General features: G+C 40.9%; 1 protein-coding gene across 4 annotated transcripts in view; it reads left to right on the top strand.

Moving 5' to 3' along the window:
* The window catches only part of PTK2 (protein tyrosine kinase 2), a 129512-nt gene that overhangs the window by 97656 nt on the left and 4451 nt on the right, over window positions 1-27405 (top strand). For 2 of the 4 annotated variants that reach the window (XM_059477586.1, XM_059477570.1), the window contains 11 exons: window positions 177-292; window positions 1120-1220; window positions 2103-2192; window positions 3437-3641; window positions 9619-9730; window positions 12015-12101; window positions 13275-13412; window positions 15108-15239; window positions 21928-21990; window positions 24864-24903; window positions 25536-25642. In XM_059477586.1, coding sequence (XP_059333569.1) covers window positions 177-292; window positions 1120-1220; window positions 2103-2192; window positions 3437-3641; window positions 9619-9730; window positions 12015-12101; window positions 13275-13412; window positions 15108-15239; window positions 21928-21990; window positions 24864-24903; window positions 25536-25642 — 1191 coding nt within the window. Of the gene's footprint in view, window positions 1-176; window positions 293-1119; window positions 1221-2102; window positions 2193-3436; window positions 3642-8320; window positions 8966-9618; window positions 9731-12014; window positions 12102-13274; window positions 13413-15107; window positions 15240-21927; window positions 21991-24863; window positions 24904-25535; window positions 25643-27405 lie in introns of those variants that run through there. The other 2 variants (XM_059477578.1, XM_059477595.1) reach the window with 2 other exon arrangements.

Raw genomic sequence — 27405 nt, 5'->3', positions numbered from 1 at the left:
ACTGCAGTCACAATTCTTGATGGGAAGTGGTTTTCTTTTCCTCATCCAGCCTTTAAGGCAAGGAAGTCATGCCCATTGATACTCATGTAAACTTCACAATTTGAAATATGCCTTTTTCAGCTTTGTTATTTTCTTGTCCTAATTTCTTTCTCTTTTTTTCTCCTTGGTGCAAAAAGCTGAGGTCGTTCTTGCAAGTAAGGAAGTACAGCTTGGACCTGGCCTCTCTGATACTCTATGCTTACCAACTTAGCACAGCTCTTGCCTACTTGGAGAGCAAAAGATTTGTACATAGGTAAGATTTCATAAATATTTATCCCTACCTGTCTCTTTTTATATGTCACTGCTCATAACATTTTAGGGAGTGTCATTTTTGCAGAGGTTTCCATGAAATGACACCCTTTTCAAGGGTGACACCTGCTGGTTCACTCCTGGATTGACTTGGAGCTGGTGCCAGATTTCAATCGGAATCATTTTCAGTTGTTGCTTTGTGGTTACAGTATTTTTTCAAGCTGTGAGTCAACTGTAATCATTCAAATCTAGAAAAGCAAAACAAGGGCAGATGGCTTCTTAAGTAAAGAGGAAGGGAAATAAAATATTTATAAAATACAGTACTTGCTTAACCAGAAAATGAACCTAAATTTCCTTCATGGTGTGTTTTGAATTTTACTTCCTTGAATATGAACATGAGTTTTTAATGAGAAGAGACTGGCTTCACCTTCTTATTGTGTGCAACTAAGAGTTCACAAAACTCCAGTTATGAAGTAGAAGTAATTTTAAACTTAAGCAATTCCCTTGTGTTTAAATACTGGCTATGTAATTCTATATATGTTGTAGTAATGTATAAGCAAACACTTGCATGTAAAGTAATAGCTGTGCATAGATATGTAGATATTTATGTTAAAACATGTAAATAACAATGGGTGAGAAAAGGAGGCTCAGGAAGGATCTTGTTGTTTTCTGCAATGAGAACTTGAGCTCCTTACTAGGAAACCTACAGGACTGCAATCCTAAACCAGTTGCTTACCTTTGCAAGGCAGGAGATAAATTTTCTTCAGGTGATGATACTTCACCACTTCATGTTTTGAAGTTACTAGAAATATTGTTTCTTCTGTTTGGCAGGGATATTGCTGCTAGAAATGTGCTGGTGTCTACCACTGACTGTGTGAAACTGGGTGACTTTGGATTGTCCCGATACATGGAAGACAGTACTTACTACAAAGGTGAGGGCACCTCTGGGGCCTTCTTGCAGTGAAAACACACTTGCTTCTCACATTGCTGAGTAATTAACCAGATTTCCTTGGTCTAGCTGGTGCATTTGTATAAAAAGGCAAGTTATTCAATACTTAATTAATGGCAGTAAATTGCTATGTGTGCTTAAGAAGAAGGATCACAAGGTGTGATTTAAGGTGCAAAGATGATCAAATTCACATGTAGATTCAGATGAATGCTGAGTTTGTGTTGTCACTGCATGCTGCATATTCAGATGCCACTGGACTAGGGAGATTCAGTACCAAACTACCTTTGAAGGCTACTTTTGCCCCATTTTGGGTGGAATCCTGAGCTTTGATGTCTCCAGCAGCTGAGAGATGTCCTGCAGTGCTGAGAGATGGGAAATGCAGCAGGAAAATAAAGATTGCATGTTGGGTGCCAAACAGTAGCATTCCAAAGCTGGTTTATATTATTAAACCATGACTACATAAATCTCATCTTTAATATTTTTCTGGTTTCATGTCTTTTAAATTATCCATTATCTGTCCCCTTACACTCTGTTGTGTTTCCTCATTTTATTTGTCTCACTTTGCTGAGCTACTTTTTATCTTTTTAATTGCTAAGAGGGGAAATAATTTTGACATGATCATTTCTTGGTGTGTTTTGGGGTTTGTTATTGGGGTCTTTAAGGGAGGTTTGGGGGGTAATTATTATTATTTTGGGTTTTGTTGGTTCATTTTCCATTTCATGTAAAGCCAAACAGCTTATATATCAATATTTGAAGTACTTCACTGGAGATTGGTTTTGCCTGTGAATTATTTCACTGGGAACAGAATCTATTTTTGAGCTCTGTAGTGGGGATAACAATCTGCCCTCTCTTGCCTTCCCTGTAGCTTCCAAAGGAAAATTACCCATCAAATGGATGGCTCCAGAGTCCATCAATTTCCGACGGTTTACCTCAGCTAGCGATGTGTGGATGTTTGGTAAGTGAAAACCAAGTGGGGAGGGTTCTTTGTGTCGTCTTGGACAAGCCCAGTGTTGATTTTGACTGCTATAAATGAATAATATCCAAATATTTGTCACAGTTTTTACTGTGCATTCTGAAAATCCAGTTTCTTCCAGCATGTTTTCCACCTCTGTATTTTTCTTTCCTTTTCCTGTTCAACAAGCCTGAATTTGTATGAATTTTTTACCTCTGGTAAGAAGCTGGCAGAAATGAAAGTGCAAGGAAATTAGCTCATAGTTATGACAGAGATTATTTTTGTCTGTTGGGTTTGGTTTGGTTTTTTTGTGTTATACCATTGTCATTTGCTGTTTCTCTGTTGCATTTTGACTTTTCCTTTATGTTGATATACATTTCCTTGCTTAATGTGCAAACATCCCATGAGATACCAAATTTCCAGATCTTTAATGCTAGATTCTTTAAAAAAATGCTAAATTAAAAGAATTAATTTGTCTTTCATAGCTGCTGGCCTCTTAAAAAATACAACCAGAAGCTCCTTAAATACAAGGGTAAATAGACATGTCCTGAAACCTTGATCTTTTCTCCCAAATATACAACATTTTATAATAATCTGATGTCCTGTGCTCCAACTGGTGCTGACTGCTGGCCTGTACAGACAGAACACAAAAGTGATGACACTTGAAATAAGAGCAGGATAATGAAGTGAGAGTTCAATTTAAAATTTGACTGTTTTTAAGTGAAGGCTTTGGATTGTTTAAAGAAAACTCCACTATTGTCAGAGTTGGAAAAATGAAGCCTATGGAACATTTTGGCCAATTCTAAAGTGACAGACCACGTTCTTCTAATGCAGTTTCAATAGAAATTGGTTTGTTACACGTTTTCAGCACAAAAAAATGTGGATCAATGCCAACCCTAAAAACCCTCAAAGTGAAAATGCACTCTACATGTCAGAGCAGGAAGAAGGAGTCAGAGGGAAAAGCAAACACATTCTACCTTATAAGAGAGGAGATTTGAATATGAGCAAGCAGTGGTTTAGGGCAGGTAAAAGACTGTGTGAGGCAGCTGTGGGTCACTGTGCCTCATCAGTAGGTGAGGCTGGTGCTGTGTGTGTGATCCTGCTGCAGGTAAGTCCAAACCAAGTCCCTGGTTATATATTTTGGAAGAAATTGCATTATTAGTACAAAACTAGGGCTTGCTTCTCTTTGGGCAGCTCTGATTGTTTGCTGACAGTGAAGAAAAGGTGGTTTTGTGTGTGTCCCTCAGGTGTGTGTATGTGGGAGATCCTCATGCACGGGGTAAAGCCCTTCCAGGGAGTGAAGAACAATGATGTGATTGGGCGGATCGAGAACGGTGAGCGGCTCCCAATGCCTCCAAACTGCCCTCCCACCCTCTACAGCCTTATGACCAAGTGCTGGGCCTACGACCCCAGCAGGAGACCCAGGTTTACTGAACTTAAAGCACAACTCAGGTAGGGTTTGACTTCTGAGAGGTCATTTCCTTTGTTCAGAAATATTTCTTTTCACTTTATCTTCTGTTACGGTGTTTTGGTTCTGTGGAAAATCCGAGGCACGGTGTTTGGAGTTTTTATCTTCAAATGGCCAGGTTGTTGCTGGTCTTTGGGAAAACTGGGCTTTATCTGGTAGAGAAAATGAGATTAGGCAGTAAATTTAAATAACTGGAAATATGAATCACCTCCTTTCTCTCCCAAGAAAAACTCCACGTTTTACTTGCAATTTGTTTATAATTTTAGTTACAATCCTTGGGGAAGGAGGGAAAAAGAATTTAGAGTGATTATCTAAACAAACCTGCTGTGGGCTTCTGGGGCAGAGATATATCTTAAATAAATGAAGCATCAGGTTAGTGCTGTTGGAAGTTACTTTCTTGACATGTAGCACAATAGTTGCACAGTCAGAGCTGTCACAGGGCAATTGCAGAGCCTGCAGTAAATGCAATATCATAGACAGAAATTCCTTTGCCCTTTGTAAACCAGGATATAAACTACCTTTATGTTTATCTTGGAATGAGTGTGAGCACACACCTTGCAGACCAGTCTAAATTCACACCTTAGTTTATTCTGCAGTAATGTATTCCAGTGATTTCACCAGCCCCAAACTGGGAGGGATATTTAAGCTTTGAAACATCACTGAGATAATGTGCAGGCACATTTGATATTTGTGACCAAATTGGGTCACAAATGTTGTGACTTTTGGATTTCATGACTGCTCAGGATGTGTTACGCATAAGTCAGTGCAAGCTTTGAGTAACACTTAGGTTTTGCTCACTGACAATCCACACTGGGAATTCTTGTAATTCGCTGTTGAATTCTTTGCTTTGACTACAGGTTTTGTTTCAAAGTTGTGCTTTGTGGCATGTTTTATTTTCATAGTATTATGTTTTTGCTGTCACTGAATGTTGATGGTTTAAGATAATTCACTGGTGGTTAAATGAGAGACAATTTGAATGTAATTATGATGTTATCTCAGAGCTGATGTGTGGACAAGTGGAAGAAAGTTTTTTCTTAATTCTTAACATTTCACACAGTTCCACCATCTGTTACTCTGGGAATTCCTGTGTAGACTAATTATTTGTAGAAGTAAGGAAAGGCTTGACCCTTCTCACAGATAACTTCCCATCCTCTTGACTCTGTGGATTTAACACAAAGGGAGGAATGTCAGGGACTGCAAGAAAAAGATGTGACACAGTTGTGTGATTTGGGTAATAGGTGGAAATTGGCAATTCAGTTGCTTTTTGTCTCTTTTTGGCTCTGAAAGTACAGGATGATTGATAATTTGCAGCCAGGTTGTTAACTTAAAGCTGGTTGGCACAGATGAGAATGAAGCCCTTTAAAGAGTGACTAGAAGATGGCTGTGGTTTGGAAAGCCAAGCAGGGAGAGTATTTCACCAGGAAGGAAAGAGGATGAGTAAATCCAGAGTGTGCCCAAGAGCCTGGCTCTCCTCAGAACCAGCACTCAGGGCATGCAGCAAGGCAGGGGCTCATTGGTTACACATCAGAATGTTTCCCAGTGTGCTTGGGTGAGCTCTGAAACAGGTCACCCAGAAAGACTCTGGAATTTCCGTGCTGGCAGACATTGAGATTTGGACTGGAAAAGGCTCAGAGCACCTGGCCCTTGCTGAGCAGGGAGCCAGCCCAGCTTCAGCAGGAGATGAGAGCTGAGACCTCCAGGCACCTCTTCCATCTCATTCTGCATGGAAAGTGCGCCCACTGTGGAGGGGTGTTGGCTCCTCTGCTCGTGCTGGGACAATTGAAGCTTTGTTTACAGGGCAGCCTCTCTCCTGGGACCACTGCAACCCTAAAATCCAGTTTTCACTCTGTTCCCACCAAAGCAGAGAACTTTCTGCCCCACCAAACCAGTGACCTTTATCTCCCAAATTTAGGCAGCATGGTTTTCCTTAGGGCTGCTTTTGCTGCTCCAGACAGAGCCAGCCTCTCACTGGAAATGTTGCCAATTCCCTGATGATGAGGCAGTCTCAGGCAGGATTTGGTTTCAGAACTCAAATTCCCATGAACTTGCAAAAACAATCTATTTCCCTGGTGGCCTTTCCCTGTGGTGTTGCTGCTGCTCGTTCTGGATGCTGTCCAGAGCAGTCTCTTCAAGCTGAGAGCGGGCTGGATGTTTCTTTGGAGCCAGATACAGCACTGCAGCATTCATTCCTCTCTGGTTTAATGAAAAAAAAAAATTCATGGCTTTGGGAAAAATCTTCTGCATCTGGAATAGCATAGATGGGAGCATAAGCATTTCACATGCTCTCTGTTATTTCGTGCTTTTCTGTTTCATAGTAACAGCTGCTTTACCCAAACTGAATTTGCAGCAGATTGTGCAAGGCAAAGGTGCTGATTTCTGCACAATTTATGCACTGTTATTTGTTGCTACATATGAATTTAAGTACTGTTATTAGAGTAGTAATTTTATAGCATTTGATATGTCTGAAGTGGATGTGGTTGAGTCAGTGTTCCCAGCAAACACAGAAACAAATGGGTGGATTGTGGATTTCCAAATGTAATTTATCATTGCATTCCAAGTCCCCTTTTCAACTGGTGGAGGGGGGTTAAAAGTCAGATTAGGTCAGGGCAGTGAGGTGCTACCCTGCTACTCTTGCAATTCTGACTTGGTCAGAATTAAAATATAGGGTTTTTTAAAATTGGGAAGTGTGTGTTGCCTTGCTGGTTTTGTGTAGAAGAGATTTTTTTGTCTTGCAAAATAATATAAATAATATAAATGGTAAATAATATGTAAATGGTAAATAATATAAAAGGATTTTAATTTTAAATTTTCAAATTAATGTCATTTCATCACATTTTTCACTGTGTCTTGGAACAAATTTTGTTTAAAGTACCTTTGCTACAAATAGCAAAACAAGGAGCAGTTGTGTCATAGCAGAGGTGACAGTGTCACTGTGTCCCATTGCTGGTCACAGATTTTACAGAGTGTTTCACCCCACTGGTGTCCTGGGGCTGCAGGTCACATTGGAACAGCTCTGAAATGAATGTGGGGAAAAAAGAGACAGATACTATGCTTTTAAAGTCTGGTTTTATGACAACAGTGAGATAATTAACTGATGAGAGCTGGACCTGAGTCTTTTTGTTACTGCATTTGATGTAGATCCTGAAATGTTGCTTATAAATGAAAATTGGTATGGGTGAGGGCAGTTTGAGTCTTCTTTTATGGCATTCTAACAAAAAAAAGACTAACGCCTACCTCAAATGCATGATGGAGGCTTCAAAATGCTTTGCTGTTCTTCTGTTCTTTGCTTGTGACCATTAATAGTCTATAATCCATATAAAAGTGCTTTCATATTAGAGCAATATTGCAAGTATGTTCCTCTGCATCCAACTTTGTATTTCTGGGTGGCAGAAGGAAATAAAAAGCTGCTTTTTGGGGGTCAGCACTTGATGTAGGTTCCCACACCACTGTAGAGGAGACACTGGTGCTGCTGTACCTTTTGGAATATGAGGATACAATTTAGTAATTTAAATATTCCTACACTGAAGGTCCCCATAAATGTTTCCTTTTTGCTGTCACAGGCCAATTTCAGCAAGAAGTTCTTTGTAAATTAAGTAAGTTTATCAATTATGCAAACTTTTAATAGTTGAGATTTTTCTTGAGCCTTCACCTCGCAGAGTTGAGTTAAATTTGCCTGTGCTACCTCAAGGTTTGCTAGGTGAACCACAGGGATAGAATTCTCTGCTTGCTCCTCTTTGCTGCTAAAAATATGTGCAGTTTGGGAAAATATGCCTAGATCTGACTTCTCCTGACCTTCTGCAAATTCTAATAAACTGTTCAGAGAACTTGAGCAGCTGCACTGAGGAAACGTCAAAAATATCTCTTGGCACACTCTTCCTTCATCCACAGGCTGGTCTTCCCTTTGTGAAAACAAAGACCTTTCTGTGAGTCATTTTATTCCTTGTGGTTTTTTCTAGTAGTGCTTCTCTGAGGCATTTCTATTTTATATTCTTGTCAGCAGAATCAAGGGCATCCAAGTACAGATGCTGCTGCTGCAGCCCATCAGCCTCTGGCCAGGCTGCTCTGGGCTGCTGGGAAAGAACCTCCTGATGGCACAAGCAGGGAGGATGAACAGCCGTTTTAAGGCAAAAAGCTGAGGTTGTGTTAAGAAAAAGAAGTAATTTCAAAAGAAATTTGTCATTTCAGGTGATACAAGCTGATGGTGTTGCACATTGGGGCACCAGAGATAAAATGGCTTTGATAGCAAAGCAGAGATATTGGGGTTTCATTCCTTTTTATGGAAAACCAGGACTGTGCTGTGACAAATTCCACACATGGCCCCAAATTGTCAGTAAGCCATCTCTAAATTTAGCCAGCTACTACCAGCCAACTCCATTCTATTCTTTTGTTCAGAGTAGAGCAACTGCTGTACCAACAGCTTGGTTAAAAACCTAAAAACCTACATTTTATTCATTTCTCTTTCATTAATCTGGGCAAACTTCTTTTTTCCCTTTTTTTTTTTTTTTGGTCTTGTTTTGGAAGTGTGAGATAGTTCTAAAGCAGGGGTTCTTCATAGGTTCAAGTAGAAAATCTTGCATTTTCCTTATTCTGAAGGAAAAGAGAGGTAAAATAGAATGATTCTCTCTTCATTCCCTCTGTTAGGCTGTAGCTGCGTTTCCATGGTAGTTCTAGCAGGGTGACTTTTACAAATAACTTGTCTGATTTTGCTTTTGTTCCACATTCTTGCGTTGCTTCAGCAATGATGGATTGAAATTGCAGCAATAGTTATAAACTTGATTTAGCTGTAGAGAGACAAGCTTCTCTGCTTTTTAGAAGTGGCATAGTTTGGGGTTTTTTTGGCTGAGTAAGGAAAAGCAAAGTTCTTGTCTCCAGCAGGAATTTATTCTTGAAATAAGCAGTGAAGTTTCACGATGAGAATAGATTGCTGGAGTTGATCTCATCCCCTGAATGAGTAATTCTGGGTGGTTGTTTAACAGACTGAACAGGAGATTATAAACTCAGAACTTAGCTTTGTTTCTGGAAACTCCTGAGTGATAAAGAAACTGGAGTAGCTCCTCCACAGGATTGCCTTTACCCTGGGGACAGTGATATGGAAATAATCTGCCCTGCTCACATCTCCAGAGCGTCCGCGTAGCGTGCGGCTCCAAGGAATTGGCAGCTCCCTCTCTCAAAGCTTCTCTCTGAGTCTTTTTCAAATGGCAAATATCCAACATTAATAAGCCACATAGCAGAGCTGGGAGGAGGCTGGCTGTGGGGGCAGCAGGAGCACGTTCAGCTTCAAACAGGCTTTTTAATAGTCAGAACAGTGGTAAGTAGCAAACTGGTTTTACTACTGTCTTGTACTTTGTGAAAATGCAGCCTTTTGACCTGAATGCTTAGAAGCTGAGTGAATACTGTCAGATCTTTCTGTTTTGCTAAATTGCTTTGCTGAATGTGTTCCTGGTTAGGCTAAAATGTAAGAGCTGAAGAAGTATTTTTGACTGCTTTCTTTTAAAAAAGAAAAAAAAGTCCCAGTGATCTGAAGCTCTTGAGTTTCAGTAAAGAACATTTTCGGTTTGTTTTGAACCTTTGCAGCAGTTCAGTAGAATATTTTCTTGTGAAGATTAAGCTTTCATGCAAGTAAGTGCTTGATTGATTGTCTTTGAGGACTTCTCTGTGTAATTGCACATAAAAAGAACTGTTATGGAAAAAAAAATTGTGTGTGAGATCAACCACAGCTTTCTGAAAATTGATGCTGTTTTCATTGTTGAAAGCACCCTGGTAATCCTACAGAAATATTTCTTCCTGATACTGGTTTTCAGACACAAAACCAGTGGATGTAAAATAAGTTTGGCTCTCAGTGATTTTATAGAATTTCAAGTGAAGTACTGTTTATTAGTCTGAAAAATGCAAGGGCTGTGGGGAGAGGTTTGTTAGTCACTGAAATTGGAGTTTTGCTTGATTGCAATGTGTTTTCCTTAGTACAATACTGGAGGAAGAGAAGCTGCAGCAAGAAGAACGAATGAGAATGGAATCCAGGCGACAAGTCACGGTGTCCTGGGACTCAGGAGGATCAGATGAAGCTCCTCCCAAGGTAGCTAAGACTGCAAATTATGTGTGTTTAACAAAAAACAAACAGGAACTTGCTTTTTATTCAGTTTATTTCTTCAGAGCCTGCCCTGATGGGTTGGTTCAGACCACGGCATTTTGGCCACTTCAGTCCCCATCTGGGAATCTTTGCCTGAAATGACCCAGCTCTGCTTGAACTGTGCTCAGAACTGATCTGTACTGTGATACTGCTTTAAAGGTTTTCTGTTGCTACTTGAAATTGTAAAAAAACCCCCATAGCTGCCACAAAACTGTCTCCTGGCTTTTTCTTTCCCTTCTTGCTTGTAGCACTCCTGTAAATTGTTGGCTAATGAGCTCTCAGGCCAGCATGAAGTTTATTTATAACACATTAGTGACAGGACAGGAGTCAGCTAATTGCATTTTCCTTCTTCTGGACAGAAAATGAGGGGCTTGTTTCCAAGTAACGTACGTGGTTTAGTTTCCACTTCATTTTCATTTCTGTCCTGTTTGGATGTCACTGATGGCTTCTGCAGCTGTGGGAGTCCAACCTCTCCAGTTCCCTCTCACTCTGCTTCCCCTCAGAGTTATTTTTGCAAGTTGTTGCTTGAAAGTTCAAGCCTGTATGTTGAAGAATTTATTTGTGTGCAGTCACCACTGTATTGTCTGTGTCCTGATAGCTTGTGGTGAATTCCTGGTTCTGGAATAATAATTAATTATTAATAATTCTGATAATAATTCCAGGAGTACTTGTGTGGCATCTTGTGCTGCACACATTCTCCAGCACTCATAGAAAGGCAAATTCTTGTGTTGATTTGAAGGGAGGGGGAGAGTTTGTGTTTGTCTGGGGATTTTGGGGTGTTTTTCTCTCCATTTCCAGGTTGTTGCCTGATAGATCAGATTTCTGAGCTTAGTTCTGCATTTTGGTATCTTGATGGCAAATAGAAAATGTGGGCAGTGGAATTGCTGCTTTCATTTCAGAGTTAGAAACACCAAACAATCCATCAGCCTGTTCAGTCATCTGAGATGAATTAGCAGGATTTGGTGTTTATCTAAACAATGTTCCAAGTCACAGAGGCAGATAAACTGCATAAATTGGACCAGCATAATGCTTAATTTGAAATGAGCACCTTTATGTTGATGTTAAAAATGCAGTTAATTCTTCCACTGGAGAGAATCTGTTTTGAGGGGGTTGCTGTGTCCTTGTAGAAATTCACTGTATTTCTGATGCTGTTGTTGGTTAGCTTTTTTTATACATTTCTTTTGTGTAAAATATGAATGTGCTTAATAATGACATTGGAACAAGTGGAATCTTGTAGGTATGAGGCTTTAAGTGTCTCTTTGATTATTATCTAATTTTTTAATGTGACAACTGATTTTTTTTATTCTTCTGCTCATTCATTGTATTGCAGGTCTTAAAGCTCCTGCACATCCTCAAACAATTCCCAGGTCTCACAATCCATCACTTGTATGAGATCACTTGTATCTCACAGTGATATTTCTGTTAGAATCCTGAGACAGAAAACATCCTAGTCCAGAATGAGAATGAATTTTTTCATCAAGCAATGATAAATTCTGCAGTATCCAATTGATATGGCCTTTAACTGCCAGAAGGACTGAGAGAGCCCTTTGCAGAATGATGAAGTTTGGGGTTTTTTTCCCTCTTTTGTTAATTTTTGTCCTCCTGAAATACCCAGCAATGCTGTTCCTTATTCAAAAAGAAACCCTCAACTATACCTTTGGAGATATTCTGAATAAGATCAAAAGCAATTTCCATGTTGAGGTAATTAGTTACACAGAAGTTAATAATCAGAACTAACTTTATACCTCAGAATACCACATGGAAATAGCCATGCAAATAAATCCATTTGGTTTGTGTTATTCTTACTGGAACAAAAGAAATTTACTTTTGAGAACAGTCACAAAAGCAGCAAATTAACAGCAAAAATTGGAAACAAGGCTGTATTGCACCTGGAATTTTGATTTAAGACTTAGGTTCTTAGATGATGTTCTCTCTAGAGTTGAACAGAACAGAGCAGGTCATTGAGTGCAAGCAATTAAATAAATACAAAGAATTCACAGAGCAAGAATTATTTATTGACATACTGAGCAAACAATTCAGCTGCATCCATTGCCAAGCAAAAATGGACGAAAACTTAATTTTAGTTGTTTAAAAAAAGTAATTACAGAAAATCTGTTTTGGAGTTTTTTTGAAGTTTGCCAAACCTGTAAATGTTTGTCTCAATGAAACATAATTTTCTGTGTTTAGCTGTGTGTGTTTAATGATTCTAAAAATTCCTTTTTCTTTACAGCCCAGTAGACCTGGTTACCCCAGCCCCAGATCCAGTGAAGGCTTTTATCCAAGCCCACAGCATATGGTACAGCCAAATCATTACCAGGTATTACATTTAATACCATGCATGTTGGTTTTTTTTACAAATGTGGGTTTAGATGCAGCTGGTGGGATTGATGCACTTCTTACATGGTTTATTTTAATTCAGTTCAGTTCTGAGTTTTGTTTTACATAGGGGAAAAAAAAAAACAAAACAAACTGAGCCTGGTAGGTTTACTCCAGATGGTAAATATTTCCACATCTGATGTGGTACTCAGATTCCTGAAACTGCAGTGAAACACATCAGCCATTTCCATATTTATTGAGGGAGTGTGGTGTTCATGTTGACATTTGTGCTGAGCTGTGAAATCCCTGGCCTTATAAAATGGCATTAACTGGGGGCCTTTCCTTGGGGTCATTGGTATTTTATTTTCTGTGTCCTGATAGCTGCTGCCTTTAGCTCCACCACGTTGTATACTCACAGGTTTTGCTTTTCTTTCTAAAACTGCTAAAGAAATTCAGAACAAAAGTTTGTCTTTAAAGGACTTTGAGCAATTTTAGGTTTTTCAAGGCTCCAGCCATATTACAGCTGTCTCAGTCAAGGGGATTTTTTTCCATGAAGAGAGGGAGGTTTTCATTGATTTAATAAGTACTTCAGGCTCATTAAAACTACTTGGATTTTCCTGTGGAGAAGTTCCCAGGCCACTCAGCTCAGCACACTAATTACATGCTGCCACTCAAGCCTTAAGCCTGTAAGATACAGCAGGGAGTACATTTTTATGGGGATCTGTAGGGTGATGTTTGCAGGCTCCTATTATCTGGAGCATGAACTCTGCATGTGGAGCTCTTACATATGTATCTATAGATTGAGTTTTGTCCTCAGAGGACTTTGATCTCCTTGCCTGCAGAGGTTAGAGCATGCTCTGATGCTGCTGGTTTGATAGGCACCATAAAATACTTCTCCTCAAAAGCTGTATTTGTGTCCTGTTGCAGTTATTCTAAAATAGTTATGTTATGATGAGCATCCTCAAAGACCTAAAACAGAGGTATCATATTTTGGCTCAGCTTCCTTATTCTGATGTTGCTTCTCCTCCTTCCTCTCAGTGTCTGCTTGAATTGAGTAATTTCTGTGCTTTCATGTCTTGGAGGAGATGTTTCCATTATAGGGAAGCACAGGTCTTACTAATATCTCTGTTTTTCTCTTTATTTTTGCCCCTGTGGGGTTTTTTGCCCCCTAAAGGTGTCTGGCTACCCTGGTTCTCATGGGATACCAGCCATGGCAGGCAGCATTTATCCTGGGCAGGCTTCTCTCCTGGATCAAACAGATTCCTGGAACCATCGGCCTCAGGAAATACCAGTGTGGCAACCAAACATGGAGGTAGGAGATCTGACACTGTGTCCTGTACAGTTCAATGCACTTTTTATTATTATAAATTGTATTACTTCTATTATTTAGGTAGATCTGTTAGAGGGGAACTGAGTTTTTCTGGTACTTTTAAAATTGCCTCACTGCAGTCAACTGGGTCTTGTATTTTCTGAGACCCTTGTCAAAGGAATGATGAATCTGACTCCATGTTCTTAGAAGGCTAATTTATTATTTTATAATGTATATTGTATTAAAGAATACTAAACTAAACTATTCTATAGAATAGAGAAAGGATACAGACAGAAGGCTAAAAGATACTAAAGAAAAACTCGTGACTCCTTTCAGAGTCCCAGCACAGCCTGACTGTGATTGGTCATTAAGTAAAAACAATTCACATATTGGATAAATAATCTCCAACCACACACATTCCAAAGCAGCAAAACACAGGAGAAGCAAATGAGATAACATTGTTTTCCTTTTTCTCTGAGGCTTCTCAGCTTCCCAGAAGAATCCTGGGCAAAGAGATTTTTCAGAAAATATTATGGTGACAGCTGGGCATGAAGTGTCACTTCACATGAATTCTTGATGAAGTTGTTACTACTTATCTAACTGAGTGATAGCAAATATTTGGTGTTTGTTAAGAGAAGGCTTTACTGGAACTTACTGCTGTTCACAGAGATGGGAACAGTCATAAAATAATCTCTTGGGAGATACCCAGCACAGCTGAAGGATTGAGGCTTCTTTGTGACTTACCCAGAAGAGAAAATGAGAGGGTCTGAAAGACTGTTCTGAGCTGAGTTCCTTCTGGGTGCTCTCCAGCCTGTCATGATTGCACTGAGCTGCTGAGGAATATCAAATTAATTCCCCCTTTAACCTCCTGTCTTTTTTTTTTCCTGTTCTCCATTGTTGTACACTTTTTAATTCCATTTTCACCTTCCACAAAGATTCAGTTTGTGCAGCTTCTGTCTTAATTTTTTTTCTTCTCTAACCAGCTCTATTCCCTGTGTTCTTGATAAACATTTAAGTGGTCTCTGAAATACAGGGAATTCTGTTACCAAATTTCCCTTGGCTTTTAAAAAAATACTAATTTATACACTATTTCCTAATGATTTCCAGGCAGCATTGGGGTATGGTATGTGGAGTATTTGTAAGCTTAAGACAGGCATAAATATTTGGTCAAAAATTCATTAAAAAATATTTTTGTGACATGCTTTGTAAGCTTAAGACAGCCATAAATATTTGGACAAAAATTCATTAAAAAATGTTTTTGTGACATGCTTTGCCACTGTTGGCTAACACTGAAGAGTGTGTTTGTTTTGATTTTAAAAAATGTATCTTGTAGCTTTTAACAACTGGATGGTTACATTATTGCTCAAGACCAAGAAAACAAGATTGATAAGTCTGGTTTTGTTGTCCAGCTTAAATGAAGTGCAACACAGGAAGTGACAATGTTGCTGAAAAACAGAACAGAATCTTTCAAATCTTTTTTGGTTGCAGTGACTAAGAGCAAGGCAGATAAAAACTTCAGGGTTGGAGGGTGTTTCTTCCAGTGCTCTGCTTCAGCTTTTTGAGGAGCTGAAGAAACTCTGCTTGACTGCTGCTGAGAATTGACTTGTAAAAAACTTTCCTTTTATCATCTCTAAGTTCTTGCACCTGTTGATAGGAATTGGAAATTGTGAGACTGAGTAACTTTCCTGTGGATTGCAGGATTCAGGCACTTTGGACATCCGTGGGATGAGCCAGGTTCTGCCCACACACCTCATGGAGGAGAGGTTGATACGGCAGCAGCAGGAGATGGAGGAGGATCAGCGCTGGCTCGAAAAAGAAGAACGATTCCTGGTAATTCTTTGTTTCACAGAGCTTCTTAATTCCTTCTGATTTTGGGGTTTTGTACTGCAGCTGGTTAAAACTGGTCATTTCTGTGAAATGAGAAAATTTACAGGATACAGGACCCCCAAAATGTGGGTTTGGAAACAGGTTTTAAAATAAGTGTTGGGCTAGTGAGAGCTGTATTTCAGATCTCTTGAACAGCTGTGGCTTTTGGTGAATTTTATCCTGTTGAGTGTTTGTGTGGGGGAAGTTGTGTGTATAATTCTATGCCCATCTGGAGGTTGCCTGTTGGTTCTTAGACAGAACTCTACCCCTAAAGAAGATGTAACCATCTAAGGGTAGTGGCTGTGCTAAGAGTTGTACCCAGCCTTGCCCTGGAGGAATAATGGCACATGTCAGTGGGAAGAAATAGTATAAGAGAGAGCTCTGTGAGGAGGGAAAAGCTCTGAACCTCACCACGAGCAGGAAGAAGAATTCATTGGTAATGGGATGTTCTGATGGTGTTTCTCTGCAATTCCATAGAGAAATGTTGTCAGTGCCACTCGTGTATGGTTTTTGGTTCAGCTCTGGCTTCCCAGTTGTCAAAATTCAAGTTGAGTGTTAAATTTCTCCTGCTTGAGGCTGATGGCTACGGATGGAGTAGAAGGTGGGAGTAGAATGTCACCAGGAGCCTGTGGGTGCCTGAGGCTCAGGGGACAGGGGAGAATTTACAGAGCTGTGTGTGGGTTGTGACAGACAGCCCTGTGCTTGACCTTAGGCATATTTCAAGGAATGTTTCAGGTTGGAAATCTCCTGTGTTGGAGCTGCTGGTAGATGCCCCCATGTCCAGGACATGTTCTAGCTGAGATCCACATTGTCCCTGAGCTAAGAAGAGACTTTTGATTAATGGGAGTTAAAACTGGTTTCCTTTAAAGTCCCCTTAGGAATTTGCATTTTCCCATTGGGATGACAGCAAACAAACCCCTGTGCCCAGATTGCTTGGTCTGAAGAGAGGGAGAGGAAAGGAAAATTTCTTCCCTAATTTAGGCATTAGCTTTTCCAGTCTTGTGTGGCACCACTTGCTTGTGACCTACACAACCCAGGAGGTCAAACTCCTCCCACTGACAATTAAAACTTGAAAGATGCTCAAGAACTTGTTGTGGAATCAGCTTTCTTGGGAAAAGGGCATTGACATTGCAAGTGGTGGCAGTAGATTGTGTGGAAACTTTCTGCAGAAAACTCTCTGATTTTTTGTGTAGAATAAATGATTATTTGTAGTGTTTGTTGATTCAGTCTCTGGACCATTAGGGTGTTTATCATCCCCCAAATTGACATTGAGAAGGAACTTGCTGATTTTTCTTATATCTGTAATACACTCATAGCATCTGTTTGGGAGAGATTTGCTGTGTTTCCATTTTGTGTTAGTTTTATTGTGAGGAAACACCATATCACTTGCATCTATTCTGTTGGGGAGTTGTAATCCATAAGAAATTTCAGTTCTTTTTCTTTCCACATTAACATTTTGACTGTACAGACTTTGAGGTTCACCCTTGGATGCCTATTAAAAATTTATACCCCCTGTTAGGAGCTAAATGAGCTGCTGATAGTCACAGGGTGCCTTTGAGCCCATAGCAGGATGTGTGTCAGGAGAATATTCAGTTTGTAGGTGGGTGTTTCTTGGAAAAGGAATGTGGGTGAGTTTCTAGATTTAGCCCTGAGGAAGTGAAGATGTGGAAAAGTCATAGTGGGGAGTCACTCTTTAAAGCTTTGCAGGTGTCCTGAAGATATCCACATTTCAGACATGAGAGTCCAAACATGTGAAAATAAGTGATTTATTGAGGCATTAAGGCCATGTAATGATGTCCAGCATAGAAATAAGCCAGGTGTTACACACACATGCTCCTTGTGTCCTCTAGTGAGTGACAACATTTCTGCTCTGAGAAGAAGGGCCTCCCCTATTTTCATTCCACATGATTTAGAGAGAAGAAATCTGGCCCTCCCTTGCCTGCTTTAGACAAGTTTCAAATAATATTTGTCCTTTTCAGCACAGAGAACAACAGAATAGAGTCAGATTTTAATATTTAACTTACTTAACTATAATATTTAACTTTTGTAACCATGTGTGGTGTTCTCAGTGTAAACTGTCTGCTTCCAAAACCAGCTCTATTTACCCAATCCTCAGGCTCTACAGCACATCCCACTTGTACTGCTGAGAGTTGGACTCACAGGGGAGCAACTGCAAATGATTTATTGTAAGACACTGCAACAAGATGGAAAATCCTCTGTGGGTTTGTGTTGGTACAATTTTTGTTTCCCCAGAGTAACACCAACTTGCTCATGACTTGAAATTTATTGCTGCTTCTGCAGGGAGAAAATACAGCTCACAGCACATTGGTACAGGGATAAACAGCACTGATGGTGCTGGAGGGGACTCCCCAGATGGGGAATTCAGTGCAGTGGCATTGAAATGGAAATGTGCTGGTCTTTGGGGAGCTTGTTATCAGTGTAAGCAGTTTGCTTGAAACTGGTCCTTGGAGAACATGGGACTAGTTAGTACTTGAAAGGATAAAAGTGTTGTTTTCAAGCTGCAGCCTTAACAGAATCCAGGATTGTGGAAATTCTGCTGTAAAAAGGGGAAACAAACAGGTCTCTCCTTGTGGGAAGCTCCCTAATGAAAATAAATCCATTGTGTAAAAGCTGAAGAGTAAAGAAGTGTTTGATTTTAAATTGTTCCAAATACATTCATTGGAGAGTGAGGAGAGAACTGGTGGAGGGGTTGATTTTGGGGGGTCCAGGACTGACACCTCAGCCCCTGACAGGGAGGGGAGGCAGCACTTCAGCTCTGCCAGCTTTAATGGACACTGATTAAAAATTGTGATCATTAAATTTTCATGCTCTATTGATAAAAGTGCTGTGGAGAGAATCATCTCCAGGAAGGACAGAAATAGGTGAGTTATTTTTGAGAAAGCTGAAGTGGAGACACAAAGCATTAGTGCCCCTAAAGCTTAATGCAGATCATTACAGGACACAGTCTCTGTCCAGGGCACCTTCAGATGAAATGGCTGCAGTACAAACAATCTAAAACAATCAAAAATTATCTCTGAACATTTTACACATCTCTTCTTTTGGGCCTAATTAATTGCCTGCTCCTTCCTTTATTTGGAGTTTCCACTTTGAACCTTCCTTTCTGGCTGGGCTGATGTTATGTACATTATTTTTAATCAGATAAATAAAGATATATATGTGCATGCCTGTTAGTAACTCCTCAGCAGACAGAACGGTTTTGTACTAAGAAATTTATAGTCCCTTCTGGGATAGCTTAAGAAGAAATAACTCACATATTTTCCTTATCATGCTTGGGTTCATTGTTTTTTTTTTCTGAAATTCCCACATAGTTGTGGTTTTTGTCCTATTTTGACACTGAGAACTTCAATTCAAGTCTAATTGATGTGAACTGTTGCTAAAATAAGATTCTAATTTTAAGCCTGAGAAAATCCCACCAAGACATTACAATTCAGCATGTCCTGAGAACTCCAATGCTTACATATTCTTTTATTAGCAAGTAACCAGAAATACTGGAAATAAAGTGGATTATGTCCCACTTTGTCAACATACACTTCCTGTCTGAAAATTCCTCTTGACATTTCCAAAGATTTTAGATAGTAGGCTTATTTATTAAAAAAAAAAAAAAATCCATTTACTTTTGAAGGACTTCGTGTTTCTGGAAGATTTTAACAACAGTTTTTTATCTCTGTGGTTTTTGGGAGGTCCAGAGCCATGGCAGGGACTGGGAAGATGGCAGGGTGTTCTCTGGAACTGTGAAATGGTGAAGTACAGAACAGGTTTGGTGTGAGGCTGAGTGTTGACCTAGAGAATGTTGCATTAAACGGCTGAAGGATCACAGAATTAAAAATTCAGCAATGCATTGTTCTTGTGGCAGCACGAGGGGCTCAAAGCTCTTGAAACTGCAGAAGTGGAAGAATTACTGCTGAATCATACTTTAAAATACAATGGGAGTTTGATCATCAAAATCACTTTTACTGTAAAATAATTTGCCTTCTGACATTTCCACATCTACACAAAAGAATAAACCAGAAAATCATTCAGTCAAATGGAGTTGTTAGAATTTATTAGAACATTAAAATCAGTAAATATAGAATTGGGACTTTTCTCAGTCATTGGACACAAAAGTTGAACCCTTCTCTTTTGTTCCATGTGTTCCTGACTGCCCAGGTTTTGATGGAGCAGAGGAGAATGTTTGTGGAAGCTGAAAGAAGTTTATGTCCTGCTAAAGGATTTTTTCCTTATTTCTGAGGTGTAGCTGCTCAGGGTCCCTCAGCTTTGCCATCACCCCCTGGCACTTGGGATCTGCAGTTTGGGATCAGATTCTTGGAGATGCCAGGGCAGCACCACAGCCTTGTTTGGGTGGGGACCAAGTTAATAATCACCATTTTTGTGATGTTTGGTGAGCATTTTCAGCTTTTCTGCACAGCCATTCCTGGGCTGTGGGTTGTGTGCTATCCAAGATGGGGTGTCCTGGAGGGAACTCAACATTCTGCATGTTGGCTGCTGGTGGAGACTTGGGGAATGAATTGTTCCTGTGACTTGGAGCCTTTGGATGCTGGAAGGAGGGACCTTCTCAGCAAGACAAGGAGAGGAGGAGATGGGTTTTGTGTCTGCTAATTTCAGTTTTTGCTTATATTACTAGGAAAAAAAGTCCTGTTACTTGGACTTTTGTGCATTTTTGTGCTTCTGACTCTTCTAAAATGCTCGATATTTCATTGTCTCTGGATTCTGGTCTGAGGGATGTGCTCTAGATGCTCCAGGGGAAGGTGCTCCTGGCAGGAGGTTGGAATGAGATCTCTAAGGTCCCTTCCAGCCCAAACCATTCCTGGTTTAAGGTGCATTTTTTGAGTAATAAATTGCTGTAACTGTAAAGAGCATTAAAGACCTCTGTGATAAAACAGTCTTTGGTTATTTCCAAAGAGTTTGGGCACTTCCCTGGCTAGAAATGAACATGAAACAATGGCAAATTGTGAGCATCACGGTAATAGAAATGTAGTTTGTCATATGCTTTATATGGATATTTAACAAGGGTAACTATTTGATTTAGCTGAAGAATACAATGAGAATCATGACTTTACCTGTCTAGTGAACTTTCAGACATACTCATATCAAATGAGACTTTAATCGGAAAAGAATTCATGTATCGTAATAAGGAAATAAACTGGAGATGAGTCATGGTAAGTTTCATCTTGAAATTTGTCACAAATTCCTGGAAAAACATGAGGAGACTACTTGTGTTTGTTTCAGTTCTTCATGATAAGAGAGGGTTAAATATTTCCCTGTCTGATATGATTTTCTATTTTTAATCTGCAAGTTCTTTCAGACAGTGACTGTCTCTGGCTGTGCCCCACTCAGTCTGCAGAAGACTGAATGAAAATCCCAAATGTGAGCCCTTCTGACATGGCAGCACAACTGGACTGTTCTTAATGACAGAAGATCACTATTAGTGTGTGTTTGCAGGTTCCTTCTGCCCTGTTGGTTTTTAGGGTCATTTAGTAGGATTTGTGAGTTGGAATTATTCTTTCATATTCTTACAGGAGGAAGGAATCTCAAATAGCCTTAAAACAAGAAAAGGATGTATTTGTCCCCTGAAATTAACCCTGAAAGAACATGTGGTCAGTTTAGTGACACTGTGTTTAGTTACATCTACATTTCTCTGAATTAAAAAAGTGTTATTTCCATATTATGTGTGACCACTTTATCCCTTAAGTTATCAGTGACTCCTCATCTAGTCTTGTAGGAGAAAGTCAGATAAATCCTGGTTTTAAGTGCCAGAATTGGTGCACAAGAAGCACACTGTAATTTTGCTGAGCTTGTGTGTTCAGATCAGTGTTAACTTTGGCTTCATATCCACTATTCCTTTGTCTTCCCATGTAATCAGTGTTGTCCTTGAAGAATAAATAAAACATACCTGGGTTTCCTGGGGAGATAAGTGGGGTTTTCCTGTGCAGGGCCAGAAGTTGGATTTAGTGGTTTTTGTGAGTCCCTTCCAACTCTAGCATATTCTGTGAGAAAATGATTGGTTCATGTGTGAAGAAAAAAAAAATCAGAATCAGTGTGGTTTTATTTTTGCTTTTAGAAACAACCAAGCCCCAGATTCCTGTATTGTGCTGCAAACACATGAAATATAAATTTGTTTGTTGCTTGTATGGGAAGAAAAGGGCATCTGGATGGCTTTGTTGGCTGGCTGTATGCACATGGAGTGTTTAGAGAGCTCCAGTAATTGGCCCCATTTGCTTGCAGAGGGAGCCAAGTACATTTAAGCCATCCTGGGGCAGGAAGCGGGAATTAATGCGCAGCGTTTCTCATCCTGTGGTTGAAATTTTGCTGTTGGGAAGCAAGCTTTTTTATTTTTCAGAAAAAAAACCAACTTTTGCTGCCTTTGAGAAAACTAAAATGCAAATTTTCCAGTGTTGTGTCAGCTCAGGGGTACTTTGGATATTTATTGGAGCATTTTGAGTCCTGTGCTGGGGGCGGCTGCAGGAGGAGCAGCCGAGGCTCCAGCGGGGGCGCAGGGGCTGGAGTGAAACGACATCTGGATTTGTCAGTGTGCATTTGGAGCAGCATTCTCCTGTCTTTGCACTGCCTCTAAGCCAAGGGCACACCACTGGGTGAGCAGAGCACAGAGTGAATCCCTGGATTTCTGTTTCAGAAACCCGACATGAGGCACTCCAGAGGCAGCATTGACCGCGAGGACGGAGCTCTGCAGGGGCCTGTAAGTGTGGGGGATCTTTTCCTCTCCCAGCTCTTCCTCCAGTTTCCTGCTAGAACGTTCTGTACACTGGCTTGGGGGTGGGAGATGATTTAAAGGTTTTGATAAATGTTTCCACTGTTATTACATGGTGGTACAGCTTTCCAAGAGGCTCAGCTTCTGTGGGAACTGCAGCCACAGCAAAGTGGTTCATGCAGCAGTTTGGGGGATTTGGGGTTTATTGGTTGTTTTTTGTTTTTATCCCTTGAAGCTGTTCTTGAAACAAATATTAAAATGTTTCCACAAATATGTTACAATAATTTCCAAGGGCTCATGTGCTGTAGAATTGGGCCTTTTATTTAAAAATGGGGATTGTTTTCTGCAAGTTCTGTCAACAGGAAGCAGGATTAAAGTAACTTATGCAGTTGTTTAAATATCTGAAGGGTTTTCTTACAAGGAATGTAAATGTTGCTGTTGTATTACTCAGAAATCTGTTTGGGGTAAATGATCCACTATAAAACAATTGGAATAAACCCCACAGCCATTCCTTTATTCCCAGACAGCAGCTGCAGCTTGGGTGTTCTTTCTTAGTGGCTTAACTCCTGACTGTTTAATTTAATTAAAACCATTTTTTCAATTGTTGAATTGCCATTGGAATCTCTGGATCATACTGTTGGAAAAGGGGGATTAGGCTAGGCACTGCTCATGATACAAACCTGGTCTTCATCCACTGTTTCTCCCAAGAAAGCGGTGGATATTTTAAATCCACCCTCCTGTTTCATTTGGGATGGGACTGTTAACTCCTGCTTTGCCTTCAGCATTTCTTCACTTTTTAGGAATTTAGGGATTCTTCCTGCATTTGCATCCAAGACAGTCATGAATGAGTATATCAGTGACACACTGCAGCACAGTCTCTGGAGACATTCATGTCTGGAAACTCCTAAGATTTTTTTCCATGAATTTGGAAAAGATTCTTAGTTGCTGTTAGGCCTTGGCTGTTGTTGCATCTTTATGTAAGAGCAAGAAAAGTGTTGCTGCATTTTGTGCTGCTTGTGAAGATGCTTTGAGATGCCCCGGAGATTTTCAGGTCATGCCACAGGTTACAGATCCCAAACTGTTTCCAGGGAAAGTCCTGCCTGCCCAGATGAGGTGGTCCAATATCCCACCTCATTTGAAAGAGTGTGAAGAAAACACTTCATGGTCATGGACAAAATGGGTTTTAAAAGAGACTCTAATTCGTGGTAACTGCATTTCTGGTCACAGAATTTGATCTTGTAGTTCTCAGTAGATTCAGAACATAACTCTGACTTCATTTGCAGTGGGAAATGCTTAATGCTGCTGTGAGTCAATTTGAGTTTCTGACAGAGGATGAGAAACTGGGCAGTGATACAAATGAGAAGTTACCACCCACATTTTGGCAGTTCCTGTCTGATCACATTCTTTTGACCTGTACTTTCAATACACAATTTTGTGGAAATAAAAATGCAAGAATTCTTCTAGTGGGATACCATTATTCTGCCTCTCTCTTGCTCTCTTCCTTTCCCCCTGGGGTTATGAGATTTGAAATATTTATGTTAACAGCACAAGTCAAAGATAATGACATGATTGAATGTCTCTATTTCATGTCCCTGTCTTTGAGGTGACCAACCTCACAGAGCAACAGACCAGTGTCATTTCTGCATCTCCTGTTGTTGTTGACATTTTTAAAAAGCCCTTCTTGTGGTGCTGTCCAGCTGAAACTGCAGTCAAGCTTTGTCAGCACCAATTCTCTCCCTGCAGTGGCAAGCAGCATCTCTGTAGGGATGCCACCTGTCCTTTTTCCAAAGTCCGTACATTTCCTTTGTCCTCCTAACTTCTAGAAGATCCCTGCTCTGCCAGGCCCTTTTCTGCCCTGCTTGCTTGATGTCCAGCACTCTGAATTGTGCTCTTGAAAATCACCTGACATCCATGGACTCCAGTTCTTTCAAAAGCAGATTCCCAGGGAACCTCACTATTTCCTGGAAAGCACCCAAAGTCCACTCTCTCCATAGCCAAGGTTTTGCTGGAATTTTTTCTGCTACCTCCAACAATTTGAAGCTCAACTCCTTTGTGGTTGCCATGACTGAGGCAGCCACTGCTCAGCACTTGGCCCATGAATCCCTCTCTGTTTACAAACAGCAATTCCAGCAATCACCTTTCCCAGTATTCCTTCATACCTGCACCCAGAAGTTACTTTCACAGGAATTTCCTGGACTTCTTTGTGTCCACTGTGTGATATTCTCAGCTGAATTTTGGGAAGTTAAAATCACCCCTGAGGGCCAGGGCTGTGGACACAGAGATATTCTTTAATTCTGTGACTCTTGGGCTGCTCACAGCGGTGATGAGGTTGGTGTGAAGGATGGATGAATGCCATTACCAGGGAAAGTCTCTTCAGTCTGTTACTAAATTTCTTCCAAGTGGATGAGCAAATGGGCCTTGACTAAGAGCTTTGCAACAAAACCAAAAAGCAAACCAGTTTTAAAGCGTGTTCCCATTACAGAAGCATTCAGCAGGAAGTTCTGCAGTTTCTCTGTTGTCATTTCTCCTTCACCACCATGACCTCTAAGTTGGATCTCTGGGCACAGACTGAAAATGCCTGTGACTGTCTCACCACCTTTGAGTAATAAGGATGAACTGCAATGTGGAAGCCAGGACTGTTGTGAGCAGTACAAAATACATGCAAATTCTTTTATTGCTCTATAAGTAATAGACCTGTAGTGAGGGACTGATGATGGTGAATTGGGATGTATTTTCAGCTGGTAGGAAATGTGCTGAGAGCTGGCTGCTCTTGCTGTTTGAGATTGAGATAGTGCTGATGAGAGCTGCAAGCACTGCAATAACTACTTTATATGTTTATTTTATTTTATTTTATTTTATAGGCTGGTAACCAGCACATATATCAGCCTGTGGGAAAACCAGGTAAGCAGATGCTAACATTTTGAGTATTTGATTACAAGTCTTGTAGCAGCAGCAGTCAACAAAAGTTCATGGCAATATTTCCATACAGAGAGGATTCAGTTCCATACACATTGATGTTTGTGTGCTGTGTGTTCAGGTTCCCCATGCAGGCCCCAGACATGCAGTCAGCAAAGGCAAGGAAGTGTTTAGATCAACAAGCAGGAAATTTCTAGAGCAAGCTGAGTCAGAGTGGGAATTCACCCAGGGTGGAGTTCAGACATGTAAAACAGCAGCAGACACCTAAAATTGGGTTTCTCAGTCTCAAAAGTGAATCACACAATTTGCTGCTGGGAAGAAATCCAGTTTCCCAGATTCACACAGCATGTGGTACCAGGGATGACACCATCACAGTGCTGGGGTAGCTGTGCCCAGAGCAGCAGCAGTTACCCCACAAAAGGAGTTTCAAATATTTAACTAAAACAATCCTGCTCTCCTAAAGTGCAGCTCCCACAAACAGTGAATTTCCTGCAGCACACCCAAAGATCTCCCATCTGTGGCAGAGAAGAGCCCATGCAGCCTTTGCAGGGCAGAGCAGGAGGGTGCCAGGTGCCTCTGACACTTTGCTGCTCTAAAATCACAATTTTTTGTCGCAGATCACGCGGCTCCGCCAAAGAAGCCCCCACGCCCCGGAGCCCCAGGGCACCTGGGCAGCCTGGCCAGCCTCAACAGCCCCGTGGACAGCTACAACGAGGGTGTGAAGGTAGGGGAACACCCAGAAAATGGAACATTCCCAGGGCCACTTTGTTCATTACCAGTGAAACAGCCCCAGCAAATCAAACGTGGCAGCTCTGAGGTAGTTTGGTGTTCCTGAAGTAGAGAGCATGGAAAGCAAAGGGGACAGAATTCATGAGTAAATAATGTCATGGGGCAAACAGCTCCAGGGGAGTGGGGAGGGAACTCAGGGTCTCCCTGGCTGTGATTTAGTGTGCTCCTCACCTAGAACCTGCCCAGGTGAGCTTATTTCCAATGTGGAATGATGAGGTGTCCCAAATGGACCCAGCTCCCTGTTGGGCAGGGTGGAGCATGCCCAGGGATCCCAGTTGCTCAGATGGTACCAAAGTCTTCTGTCTTTGGTCACAGGAGGTGAGACCTCTCCTGCAGTGCTCAAAAAGCTCTTGCTGCAGCACCAGAGCTCCTCAAATACTACCAGCTCTGGGGAGCAAGGGAAGAGGGGAAATGGGCTGTCTGACCTGGGAGGGAGATACTTCCTGATGTGTTCTTTCATTTCCCATAAATAGCAATAAAGCCAAAACTGAAACTTGACAGTGGTTTTGTAGGAGAGGTGCTGCTGCAGGGTGCAGTGTCCTGCCCCTGCTGCAATTGGTGTCCACAGAACAGCTCCTAAGGATGTCAGGCACTCCCAAAATCATCCCTTTGTGTGCTGTTTCCTGCCTGTGGGACTCTGCCACCTTTCTAATCTCCAGGAAACAGCCCTGCCAGGCCCGTAGTAAAGAACAGGAATCCATGGCGTGGTGGCCACAGCAGTTGGGATGAGTGACCCTTATTTTAGGTGATTTAAGGAAATACAGAAAAAGCCCAGTTCATCTGAACATGAAATTCAGAACTGCCATCAGAGCAGTGTGTTCAGCACAACTTGATCCCAGCCACTGCCAGCCTGCCTCACTCCTGCTCGTGTTCTGGGATTATTGGAATGTTTAAGAACCAGTGTAAATAGCCAGCAGTGGTGAATTTGAGCAGGATTATTTATCATAAACTGATGCCAGTGCTTTACAAGCTGCCAAGCCTTAGAAAATGTCAAAAAGCAGTAACAGATGTGTTCCTAAACTCAGCTTCTCTGAAATTTCCTTTCTAAATGCTGATGCTGGAACATGAAATAATGTTTTTGAAATAAATCCTTCTGACAACAAACAAACCTGAGCAGTCAGAGACATCAGTAGTGACAAGTGAACGGGATTTGTGTACTAAATAGCTCTTTGAGTAGAAAAGAAGGGCTGATTTTTTTTCTTCTGTCAAAATTTTCTTGGAATTGGATTGTTTTATGCCCCTTGAAGAAAACAGCCCATTACTTTTTTGGCATAGGTTTGTTAATGGTTGCAATCCTAAACTGAAGATGCTTCTGGGGTTCATTTCAGACTCCCTTTTCTGTATCCCCAGTTCAGACTCCCCTTTTTAGGGAGAGCACAGATGAAGAGGATTGGAATTTCCAGCCCTTGGGAGCCTTCAGAGCAGGCTCCAGAGAGTTCAGCCAGTTCCACAAAGAAACTCAAAATTCTGCAGAGTAGTGGTGTTGATATTGGGGATAAGCAAAGAGAAACCAAGGTCTGAGAAACACAGTGTCCATAGTCTTGAAAAGTTTGGGTCTGGAGTTCTGAGGGTTGGGAATCATCTGGAATGGGTTCTGGGTAGTTCCTGGCCATGGCTGTGATGAGTTCTTGTGAACAAGTCCTGCACAGTTAAATCGCCCGTGTATTTTCCATCTCGACTTACCTAAACAAGAAGTTC

Source organism: Ammospiza nelsoni, chromosome 1 (genome assembly GCF_027579445.1).
Source record: "Ammospiza nelsoni isolate bAmmNel1 chromosome 1, bAmmNel1.pri, whole genome shotgun sequence".
Taxonomy (NCBI): Eukaryota; Metazoa; Chordata; class Aves; order Passeriformes; family Passerellidae; genus Ammospiza; species Ammospiza nelsoni.
Note: the sequence above shows the minus strand (reverse complement) of the source record. Positions and strands in the feature narration are given on the sequence as shown.